This window comes from Cannabis sativa, chromosome 2, assembly GCF_029168945.1.
Source record: "Cannabis sativa cultivar Pink pepper isolate KNU-18-1 chromosome 2, ASM2916894v1, whole genome shotgun sequence".
Classification (NCBI taxonomy): domain Eukaryota; kingdom Viridiplantae; phylum Streptophyta; class Magnoliopsida; order Rosales; family Cannabaceae; genus Cannabis; species Cannabis sativa.
In genome coordinates this window covers 42,442,772-42,455,697 of record NC_083602.1, presented here as the reverse complement: position 1 = coordinate 42,455,697, position 12,926 = coordinate 42,442,772, and the positions used below count along the sequence as shown (strand labels likewise).

General features: G+C 28.9%; 1 protein-coding gene across 1 annotated transcript; it reads left to right on the top strand.

The window, feature by feature from the left end:
- The first annotated feature begins 888 nt into the window (after positions 1 to 888).
- Positions 889 to 5,211, top strand: LOC115719681 (aspartic proteinase 36). The gene is made up of 10 exons (XM_030648813.2): positions 889 to 1,524; positions 2,429 to 2,558; positions 2,741 to 2,988; positions 3,153 to 3,377; positions 3,690 to 3,852; positions 3,972 to 4,045; positions 4,262 to 4,352; positions 4,553 to 4,628; positions 4,802 to 4,873; positions 4,976 to 5,211. The coding sequence occupies exons 1-10, from the start codon at positions 1,307 to 1,309 to the stop codon at positions 5,125 to 5,127; spliced, it is 1,449 nt and encodes a 482-aa protein (XP_030504673.2). The 5' UTR covers positions 889 to 1,306; the 3' UTR covers positions 5,128 to 5,211.
- The last annotated feature ends 7,715 nt before the right edge of the window (positions 5,212 to 12,926 follow it).

Sequence of the window (12,926 nt, the reverse complement as noted above, 5' to 3'; positions counted from 1 at the left end):
CTCTATTTTCATAGGAAATACATTTCATTTATTGACTTATTTTATTTTAATTTTAATTTTATTACAATAAAATAAAAAAAGATAAATATATTTATCAGAATTCTATACATAAAAAATAATTACATGTTCCTATAATTATAATTTATTAAATTAAAATTTCAATTACCTTTTTCAGTTATGTAAATAAAATAATATAATTGTAATTTTTTTTTTCGAATAGTATAATAAACAGCATAATAAAATATTATTTTTGATTATTTTTTATTTTGAACGCATTTATTTTTTGTATTGATTATTGCGATTCTAGTTACAGTTTAATAAATATTATACTGATAAAATAAATCTTTATTAGATAGAGTAAAATCAATCATTATTAAATAAGAGATAGAGTTAAATAAAACCATGTTGATGAAACTTTGATACTATGTGCGGTTTCCATTTTGTACCGAAAAGAAAAAAAATCTTATTCTTTTTCATGTATAATTTCCCACAAAGTAAAGAAAAAGTGGGATTTTACATCTACTTCATCCTTAAAAAAATAAAAATAAATAAATAAATAAATAATGAATATTTATGCATAAATGGAATAAATGTTTTGAAGTTGTAATCTTTAAGTAATGAATTCACGAGATATTAATAAGAGAAATCACAATCAAAGTCATAAAATGTTGCTTAAAATTTAATTATTTTGGAGAAAAAAAAAATAAAAAAGTGGACTTTATAGATAATAAACCATAAGCATAATTAAACAAAGATGACGACCAAACGAGAAAAGTATTTTTTAAAAAAGTTCTGATTTTTTTTTCTTTTTTAATATATAATTTGAGCCAAAAAAAAAGAAAAGAAGAAATATATATATTTATTTTGACTAGAAAATAAAAGTCAATAAGAGTAAGAATTCTATTTTTTTTTTATTGAAAGGTGTAAAAAACCTAAGAACAAAAACAGATAGGTGAATAAAGTAAGAACGAGAGAGAAAGAAAATATAGGAAGCAAGGGTGGAGAACGTTGTTTACTATTTTTCTGAACAAAGAAAATACATAAGACGTGTCATTTACCATTGAAAACGCGCAAACCTTCGTCTTCTTCCTTTCGTCTTCTTTCTTTCTTTCCTTCTTTTCTTTCGTTTTCCCTCCTTTCCTGGCCGACCTGTTTCGTCGTCTTCTTCTTATTAACTCGGCCATGAAATCTATTCAAAATCCACCTTCTTAAACCATCCCCAAAGCTTAAAAGACTAAGCTTTATACATTTGTTTTATTCTTTTCGATACTGGGCATACCTTATATTTTAAGATTCTTGCGTTTAAATGGATCCTAGAACGAGATTGGCTTTGTTGGGTTTATTATCGTTTTTGGCTTTGTTTTTGAGTGTTAATGGTAACTTTGTGTTCTCTGTGCACAATAAGTTTAAGGGCAAAGAGCGTTCTATGAGTGCATTGAAAGACCATGATGTCCGCCGCCATCGTAGAATTCTTTCGGCTGTGGATCTGGAATTGGGTGGCAATGGTCTCCCCTCTGAAACCGGGTTGGTTTTCTTCCTACTTTCTATTTTTAATTAAAAAATTTAGTCTTGGTTATAATTTCTAGTCATAGTTTTTATGATAAATGCAATTGGGTTAGAATCCTGTCTATTTGGCTGTTGCTATCATTATAATTTGCATTATGATGTTAGATATTTGTTTGTATGTGCTTGGTTGACTTGGTTATATAAGATCCAAATGGTTTCAGTTGTGTACGTAATTTTAGGATTATGGTGTCCATTTCATGTAGATTACAGGAGAAACTTTCCTTTTTTGTGTTTTGGATTTTTTTGAAGTTGCAAGTTGGAGTTCATAATAGGAACGATATTTCTGCTGAGAAATAGAAAGTAAAAACATAATGTACTTGTTTGAGTCAACAGATTGGATCCATTCACTAGCTAACGATTGTATTTTACATTTCTTCCTCCTGCTTGGGATTTTCGGCTTTTTAGATTGGTTGTTAAAGGTATTAATTAATGGAAATTTTTTAATTTATGCCTTTAAGTTTAAATTAATTGGTATTTGATTGAGCTCCACCCCCCACCCACCCTTTTTGTTTAATAGTTATTCATATATGATAGCATCCGATCCACTTCTGTTCGATTTTATTAGAGTTTTAAATTTCATTTATCGGAAAGAATAGCTTAAACAAATTGCATTTTCCCATTTATCTTCTTGAACATAGATAGGGAAAGTTGAAGCGCATACAGAATTGTGAATCTTATGTTTTTCTTCTTACCCTTGACTAGTGAAAACTCAATTATGTATTGGCTGCTACGGTGTATTACCCTTTTTTAGAGTCTAATGCATAGCAGCGTATAACATGGGAAACAAATAAACAAGCTAACTTGATAATGGGATTTCGTTTTAGTTGGCTTTTGGCTGGTGCTAACTTTGTTGGTTGATTAGGCTATACTTTGCTAGAATTGGGATCGGGTCTCCTTCAAACGATTATTTTGTGCAAGTTGATACTGGAAGTGACATTCTATGGGTGAATTGCATCGGCTGTGAAAAGTGTCCGAAGAAAAGCAATCTTGGTGTAAGTCTCCTTATATTTATATTGATTCTCTTAGACCATACTTGATAATTTGTCTCAAAAAGTTGGTTGTAGTTTCGGATCTTACAAAGTTTTTTTTGTAAAAACCCGAGGCTTACCTTGTTTGGCCATCGTTTTTGATGGTTCATAAAAACTAAGTTTATTATTTGAATCTTATACAACAGATAGATCTCACATTGTATGATCCAAAGGGCTCCTCAACTTCTAAACTGGTTAATTGTGATCAAGATTTTTGCACTGCTACATATGATGGCCAACTTCCTGGTTGCAAGCCAAATTTGCTATGCCAATACAATGTTGTTTACGGAGATGGAAGCTCAACTGCTGGCTACTTTGTGAAGGATACATTACACTTTAATAAAGTGACTGGAAACCGTCAAACAGCAACAACAAATGGCAGTGTAATATTTGGGTGAGTTTTCCTCTATAGCTTTGCTCATTACTGTGCTTTTGTTTAATATGTTATATAAAAACCTTTGGTGGAGTAGTGTAATATTTGGGTGAGTTTTCCTCTATAGCTTTGCTCATTACTGTGCTTTTGTTTAATATGTTATATAAAAACCTTTGGTGGAGTAGGTGTGGAGCTAAACAATCCGGAGAGCTAGGCACATCGTCTGAAGCTCTTGACGGAATACTTGGTTTTGGACAGGCGAATTCATCAATGCTCTCACAGCTTGCTTCATCTGGAAAGGTGAAAAAATCATTTGCACACTGCTTAGATACTGCAAATGGTGGTGGAATCTTTGCCATTGGGGAAGTGGTGCAGCCAAAAGTAAAGACAACTCCATTGGTACCAAATCAGTAAGTAATATCTTCGAAGACTTTTTGCTGTATTGTTTGTGCTCTTTTTTATATTCCTTGCATCAATACTTGTTTGACTTGAAGAACCTGGCATCCACCAATATCATGCAAGAAAGGATGCTGGTGACTGCATATGATTGGATTGGAATAGATTATGTTATTTATGAGTTTTGTGAAATGTTGAGACATGAAATTTTGACAAGTAAAGTTTTATGCTTCTTATGTTTGTGTAAGGAGTTTTTGTTTTGTATAATCATGTTCGGTATATGCTTTTTGATGTTGTCATAATTATACTTCCATTAACTATCTTAGGGCGCATTACAATGTTGTTATGAAGGCAATTGAGGTGGGTGATGATGTTCTCCAACTTCCCACAGATATATTTGATGCTGGAGATGGAAAAGGAACTATAATTGATAGTGGTACAACATTGGCTTATCTTCCAGAGCTGGTTTATGAGGGAGTGATGAATAAGGTACGGTACTTTGATGTTTTTAAACTCCTTGTCTTAATCTTATTATTACTTTTTATATGCTTACTTACGCGTTATTTGTTTGTTTTTTTTTCTTTTTCTCTTTTCTAAATAAATGCTAGATCATGTCTCGGCAACCTGATTTGAAATTACATACTGTTGAAGATCAGTTTTCTTGTTTCCAGTTTACTTCGAAGTAAGGCTTTAAGAACTATTCTCTTGCAGTATCTGTCATTGGGAAATTATATTATACTCTTAATTCACCTTTATCATTCAGTTTGTTTGCTGCCAATTATGAAGTTAAAGGCTTGTGTTATTATAATGGTTTTCTCAGTGTTGTGATGTATATCATTTTTGAGCTAAGAAGGCTTTTAAAATCCACACTATTTGATGTTTTGCTCTGTTCTTGCAGTGTCGATGATGGATTTCCAACTGTAACCTTCAACTTTGACAAGTCTCTTACTCTGATTGTTTATCCTCATGATTATCTATTCCAGATTCGTGTAAGTAAAGTTAATGTTAGAAATCTATAGCATTTTAGTATAACTTTACTTGATTAAGGTCTGGGTTTGATCAAGAAGTCATACATGGCTACTTTACATGTTATTTCTTTATTTCTCGAATAGACCATTTTCGTATACATCTAAATCTTCCTAAAGGGGCTAATTTACATTTTTCACATGACATATCTAATTATTTATAGGAGGATGTTTGGTGCATTGGTTGGCAGAACAGTGGGCTGCAATCCAAGGATGGAAAGGAAATGACTCTTTTAGGAGGTAAATATCGTCTCAAACGTATTGCAAACAAACAGGAGCCTTATACGAAAGCCGAAACATTATATAGCATATTAAAAAATGAAATACGTTTTCTTGAGCTCAACCTATGGATAGCCTGGTTGATGTGTGATGATAATTCAGTCAGTTTAACTTATTGTTTTTCACAAATGCAGATATGGTACTTTCAAATAAACTGGTTTTGTATGATCTTGAGAATCAAGCTATTGGGTGGACTGAATATAATTGTGAGTCTTAAATTGTTCCATGAGTTCATATCTCTCTTATTTCAGATTGTTTATGGCTTTTCTTAATCTCTTTTTCTTATTATTACTATTTTGATATAATAGGCTCTACAAGCATTAAAGTAAAAGATGAAAGTACAGGAGAAGTCTACACTGTTGGAGCACACAATATTTCATCTGCTTCCAGCCAGATAGTGGGAAAATTATTGACGTTCTTATTGATAATGATTGCCATGCTGCAAATTTTTACATGTTAGAAAAACATTTGATTTAGTGGCAAAAGACATCCACAATTTTTGCTGTACCATAATTTATTCAATAGAAATTTGTTTCTGATATAATTCTAAAAGTTACTATTCTTTCCATGCTACTTGGTTTGATGGGTGATTGTTTTTTTCTTGTTTTAGGTTTAGGTTGTTGTTTTTTTTTTTGTACAACATATTTGTTAAGTCCTGTATTTTCATTTCTTGAAATAATCAAGGCTTTTATCTGTTCATTCATTCCAATAATATATTAGCATTATATTAACTTCATTTTGGCTATACTTTTTTTTTTTGGCATATCATTTATTTTGGACTATACTTGACTTGCATATTGCATATAGTTTTCTCATATAATTAAGGCCTTGTTTGAATTTTTACATTAGTCCCATTAAAAAGAATGATACATTTGGAGAAATTATAGAAAAAATATTGATTTTTTTATTACGTTAACAATAAAATTATACATATATATTTTAAAAGACTATAATTACATTTAATTATTATTATTTTTTTCTCTGGATAATAATTTCTGAAATTCCTTTTTTTTTTTTTTTTTTTTTTTTTTTTTTTTTTTTTGTATTTGAACAAATAATTTCTCAAAATTTTGTTTTGAGTCCAAACCCAGAAAATAAAAGGGAGTTCTTAGTACTATACATAAAATTAAAATTGAGAATAATTACAAAAGTATTTTCAATTACATTGTTTTAAATGATATTGGTGCTACATGAGAATGAAATATTGGATTCCAAAATAATAGTATTCGATTTTAAAATTAAAAAAAAAATCTTATTTTTGAAAATTTTCCATATTTGGGTAATTTTTTTAGTTGCTTATAATGACAATAAGATATTAATTAATTACATTTTTATAAAAAGATTGACTTTAAGATAAAACTTAGAGTTGAGATGCGAAATGATCCTAAATTTGGTAAATAAGTTAGTAAATGTACATTTTTTAAAAAAATTAAGAAAATGGCCAAATCTAATAAATTAGCTAATAAAATTATAAAAATAGATTTATTACATATTTTTTTATAAAAAATATATATAATAACAAAATTAAGTTACATAATTTTTTTAGTATTGCATATTAATATATTGTAACAAAAATAAATAAATATATTAGATCATTTAAATATATACAGCAGTATTAAATATATCGTAGTACAAAAAATTAATATACCGTAGTAATAAAATTATATACCCCAAAGAAATTATAACAATACTAAATTAATACTCAAAAAATATATATCATGCTAACAAATTATATATATCACCATTAAAACATGAATACATACCAAAAAATTTATATACAATAAAATAGAAACTAAATATCATATTAAATATAAATAATATATTATAGACAACAAAAATCATATACCATACAATAAAACGTATATACCTACAATAAAAAATAAAACAAAATAATATAATATTATTAAAAAAAAATTATATATATCATATTAAAAAAAAATTATATATCACCTTTATGTATACTAAAATAAAAACTAAACATGCATTATCTAAAATAAAATGATATACTATACAATAAAACTTATATACCATATAACATAAAATATATACCTTACAATAAAAATATATATAATAATAACAACAAATAAAAATAAACATATATAGGATGCTAATAAAATTATATATCATGTCAACAAAAGTACAATAGAAAATAAAACTTAAATATTATTTTAAAAAATTATATACCGTATAACAAAAAATACATATAGCATACACCAAAACATATATACAAAAAATAATAATAATAAAAATATAGATTACTAATACATATATGTATGTATGTATACTATACTAACCAAATTATATACCACAATTAAAATATATATACCATGACCATTGTATATAATAAAATAAAAACTAATTAAATATTATTTAAAACAAATAATCATACAATCAAAAAATATAAAAATAATAATTAAATATATGTAGCATGGCAATAAAATTATATACATACATTAAAATATTTTTATTATGTTAATAAAATTATATACCACTATTATACATATCATAATAAAAAATAAATATCATCTAAGAATAATAGTCTACCATACAACAAAATAGAAATATACCGTACAACAAAATCTATATACCAACAACCCAAAACAACTCATAAAAAATTTAAAAAATTAACATAACTTTAAAATAAAAAAGATTTTAACAAAACTAATATAGATATACCATAATGTTTAAATAATTTGCTTCTAATTCTAAAAAAATAAAAAAGTAAAACAAAAAAAAATTTGAAATAAGGACATTTACTAACATAGTCTTATGATTTAGGGCCATTTGCTATATTTTTTTTGAAAAGAGGACATAAACTAACATACTCCTATAATTTGGGGCCATTTACTATAATTTCCCTAAAACTTATTTGAAAAACATTTTTGTTAACTTTTACAATTACCCTATGTTTGGTAGAGTGGAAAAATTGAAGGAAAGAAAAGTTAAGTGGAGAGATGGTAAAAATGAGTGTGTTTGGTATTAGAGAAAAATAGATGGAAGAGAAAAATAGAAAGGAAAAAGGGAAAATTAAATCTAGATAAATGTAAATAATTATAGTTATAAATGTGATGTTTTGTAACATTATTGTTTTTTAATTTTTGAATTGCAAAATTGAATTTTACTTTTGAAAATAAAAATGTGTTCTATAATTATATTTTTTATTATTATTATTTTTTTTTAAAAAAAAAGTGTATTATATAACTATTTACTGTATTTTTCAAAAAACTAATTATTAAATATAAAAGTTAAATAAAATATAATTTAGAGAGAAATATATAAAGAATGCACTTAGAGTTTTTGTATGGTTGGGGCGTTAGCAAGTCTTAGTCCATGAGTCAATATTATTAAGTATTTTGCTAAAAAAAACTTAGAGAATTACAATAAGTATGGGCACAATATTCTTTGCTTTAAGTAAGTATGCCAAGAATTTCCAACTCTTTGCATGAATGATTTAATGAGTATTTATAGTGTTATATAGGTCATATTAGTTACATTTTCCCTCTAATTGGGAGTTTACAAATAATATATTAGCCCGGCCCATAAGACACCTTATGTATGCTCACGTGGAGGCCTTATCATCACGAAGTTAAATGTTCATACCGTTCTATATTCATGGATAATTAATGATATATTGATTACCTGATTTCTAATTATCTAGTTTCCCTTTTTAGCAAGATCTTATTCTCTGTCCAAAATTTTGGAAAAGTAATGTTGAGATTTTATATCCTAAATAAAATTTATTTTAATATAAACTTATTTACTATCAATAGAAGATTAGAAATTATTAGATTTACATGTAGATTTCATGATTATTGTTTTAATATACAAATTTTATTAAATTTAGAATATATAGTACTCACAATTACAGTTTTAATATAATCTTATTTATTATTAATAAAGTATTAGAAATCATTAAGATGTACATGTAAATTTTATGATTATAGTTTTATTGTGGACAATGTCCCATATGGAATAAATTGTAGAGAAGTTAGCCATATATAAGAACATGAGCTACTTCACTCATTGCCAATTGGTTTTGAGATGGAACCCCATAATTCTTAATAAGTTTTAATTATAGTGATGTCAAGTAATTATGATTATATGCTTCAAACTATTTACAATGATATGTGGAATGTCCTTTCCAAGATGTTAGCAAATTATACTAGTATCTGATGTATTGGCTATACATCAGACTGAACTGATATTGATAGTGGAAAAGATATAATAAACTTACAGTTAGTCTTTTCTAAGTTAAAAAACAAGAGCTGTATCAGTTAGAAGTCTCAGCAGTATCAAGTGGTGGCATTATCCACAAAAGAGTTAGAATTTATGGCCACCACTGAGGCATTTAAAGAGGAAATATGCAAGGTATTTTACAAGATCTGAAGTTGCTTAAAGACAAAGGGACTATCTATTCGGATAGTTTGTCATCTATTCATTTATCCAAGAATCTAATTTACCACGAGAATGTTGGATATATTTTAACAGGATCTAGATTTACTAACAAGTATGTTTCATTAACATCCTAATATGAATTCTAAAACAATGAAATAAACGCATATAAAGTTTAGTAAACCTTACATTGGGTGCAGCGGAATATAATGACTCCTTCCGTTCAGATCTCTAGCCCTTGATTCCTTTCTGTAGCAGAGCATCACCAAGATCTGAACCTGGATCTCTTTCTCTCCTTCCTTTGATGCTGAATCTCCTTCTTGTTGGTTGATTTTCCACAGTCTTACACACTATGATTGAGATACCACTTGATGTGTGTGGGCACTCACTCATTCACTCAAGGTTTTCGAAATAGAAGAAGAAGAGAGAGAAGGTGGGGGCTAGAAAAATTTCTGTGAAGGAATGAGATGTATCATCTTTTCCTAAAGCCATCACTACCTATTTATAGGTAACCACCTAGGTTTAAGTTAGAATTATTTGGCATTAAAATAATGAAAAAATAAATTATAAAAGCCTACAATAGTGGCCGGCCTGGGCTTTGGATAATGGGCCTCACTTATGCAATTTTGTTGTTTTATCATTTCTGCATCTCATTTTCTCAAAAACGCCAATTTTCAAATTCAACCATTTAAATGCCAACTCTAATTATTTAATAACTAAAAACTAATTATTAAATAATATTGTCATTTAATATATTTATTAATTAGACATATAAAGTCTCTTAATTAATAAATAAACTTGGAATCTCTTTTCTTTACAATTTCGCCCTTGCTTAGTGAAAATTCACAAAGTAGACATAGTCTAACTTTAGAATTATAATTGATTAATCAAAATCAATGAACTGAGTCTTACAGGCAGTATGGTCTCAACTAGTATGGGGACCATGGGTTTATATATCCGAGCTTCCAAAAAGCAGATCAAGAATTTATATCTTAAACTCACTGACTTATTAATTCTTCGTTGAATCCACGCATAGAACTTAGAATTGCACTCTCAGTATATAGAACGCTCTATATGTTCCACGATATAGATACGTCATTAGTTATCCATTGTTATAATCCTAATTTGATCAATGACCCTCTAATAGATGATCTACATTGAATAGGCACTAAGTTACCGTTACACCTTCAATGTATTTTATCCTTAAAACACTTAGCTCCGTATAAATGATATTTTAGCGAAGTGAAATGAGATCTCCACCATTTATCTCTATTTAGCCAAGCTCGAAGGATATCATAGTTATAGACTCCATATTTATGTTAGTGCTCCCACTCAATTATACTATCATGTTCCCAAAATGTACGTATCACCCTGACCCAAAAGTAGGCTTAACTAAGAAATCAAAGAACATGTATAATACTCTTGAGATCGAACCTAAACATATTAGGATTAAGATCATTTGGTCTAGGATCAACAGGTGATATTGAATTGAATAGATATTACGGTAAATTTTAATATATCTAATCAAAGTTCAATATCGGTCCCATCCGATGTATACTCCATACATCCGATGCTGGTAAACTTTGCCAATGTCCTGGAAAGGACATAACACTAATCCAAGGTGTAAGAATACCTATCGCTGATTATCATGTCAGTCTAAATCCAGTGAATTGACAAATCATGGAATAAACTTTCGAACATATAATTAAGATTATATTCCACTGTGTTGACAACACTATAATAATTAACAAATTCATATGTTCTGGACTTAAATAGAATTCATACATTATGTACATATAATCATGAAATAAATCATGTGAACCATGCAACATAAAATGTTATTTCTGATCTTTATTAATAAGTTAATCTGATTATTTTGAAATGAGTTTTATTTAGGGCATAAAACCCAACAAACTCCCAGCACTAATATAAAACAAAATGTGCATTTCAAATAATCTCAACACCTTGATATACAAATCAAGTGTAGTAGTAGTAAACTTCTCGTAATAGGATCTGACAGGTTGAATTAACCATAACCTTTCCTCCACCATTACTCTTCCTTAATCACAAAATCCTTGATAATGTGAAATTCCTCTCTATATGTCTACTCTCTTGGGATACTGGATTCTATACTTTTGGCAACTACTTTTGGTTAATCAGAAAATAACACTAGTAGTTAAGACAGGTTGGAACGGTGCCACAATTGTATAGAACTTTCCTAGGACTGAATAAGTACCTTTCCTGCAACTTTAACATTCAGTCTCTCTCTGGTAGACTAAGAGATTTCAGATAGGTTTTTACACTTCTCCAAAAACACTACTCCACCCCCAGAGTAATCACCATCTTATCAGCAGACTTTCTAGCACAAAGGCAAGTCTCGAAATCTGATGTGGTGTAGTCTAAGAGTTTTAAACACACCCTTATTGACTAACATATAGTTCCTCTTCTTAATCTTAAGATTTACTTGATTGTCTTCCAATGTTCCTCTCCTGGATTAATCTGATACCTACTCATTACTCCCACTCAACAGCAGGTGTCTGGTCTAAGGCATACTGAAGCATATCTGAGACCTCTCACTGTTGATTTAAGAAATTCTTTCATGGCTTTATCTTTTCTGGAATAGTTGAGACTTTTCCTTAGATAAATAAAATCTATGCCTAGAAGTCGAGAAGCTTCTATAGATTTCCATTAGAAAAGAAAATGCTTCAGCATCTTATTAAAGTAAGTTTCTTGCATTAGAGTAAGTAATTACCAGGTATACCACAAGCCATAGGTTTAGATAAACTCAAACCTATAATACTAGGAACAGGAAGTTTTGTTAAGTCCATTGAATAGACTTATAAACGAAAATTTCCTTTTATGTCCTTGTAATAGAAAACTTTAGGTTACTCCATGTGAATGGATCAAACCATAGTTCTATTGGCTTTTCTTCTTAGTTTCTTATCTTGACAATCCATTACTTGTTTAAACTCACAATGGATTTTAATCACTAGTGTCTTCCAAGTCATAAGAAGGTGAGTTCCTAGAAACCCTCCCACTACGACAAGGTACCGTGAATTGTGTCTAAGAAAACTAAATTGTATTGACCTCTTCGGTTGTGTTAAGACAACGAAGGCAGTGGGATCATCATATGTCAAATAAGATGATAGAACACTTTTGGAATCAAAAAAAAATATCTCCTTTAATTTCTACGTTATTTTTAGACTTAGTCATTTTCTTAGAAAATTAGTATTTGTTTAAACAAACACTTTCTTATCTAATGACTATGGGATGGTCCACCCCTAATCACTTAGAATAGCTAACAAACCATGGTTAACAGTTCTAGCTTTTCTTAAGATTTTGATTAGGTCATCCATGAATCTAGTAATGGTTTACTCTAAGTACCCAACCATTGCATCATTCTGAAATTGTATTACCATAGAAGGACTTAGGCAATGACTAGTAACTAATCATCAATATGCAAAACGAAATTTCTGGGGAGGTAAGTTTGGATATAATTCAGAAATCAAATTAATGATCTTTCAACTGCATATCTACTAACTGTTTCTCCACCCCTATTAGTTCGCAAGATCTTTAACCAATTACCTTAATGGTTTTTCACCATTGCTAGAAATTTATGAAAATTTTCAAATATTTCAAATTTCTTTGCATAAGGTATAATCTAGAGTGATCGTTTTAAGAATATAACGATAAACTCATATCCACCCCTGAATATACATCCATCTGCGAATGAGATGAATTTACTTTCAGTGGATATAGGCATATTAACTCTTTGCAGAGATTTAAAAAATATGGTTGTAGTCTTTCGATGACTTAGGTAAGTTACACTAAAGAGTTCCTAGAATAGTGCAAGTGGATCGTGTTCAC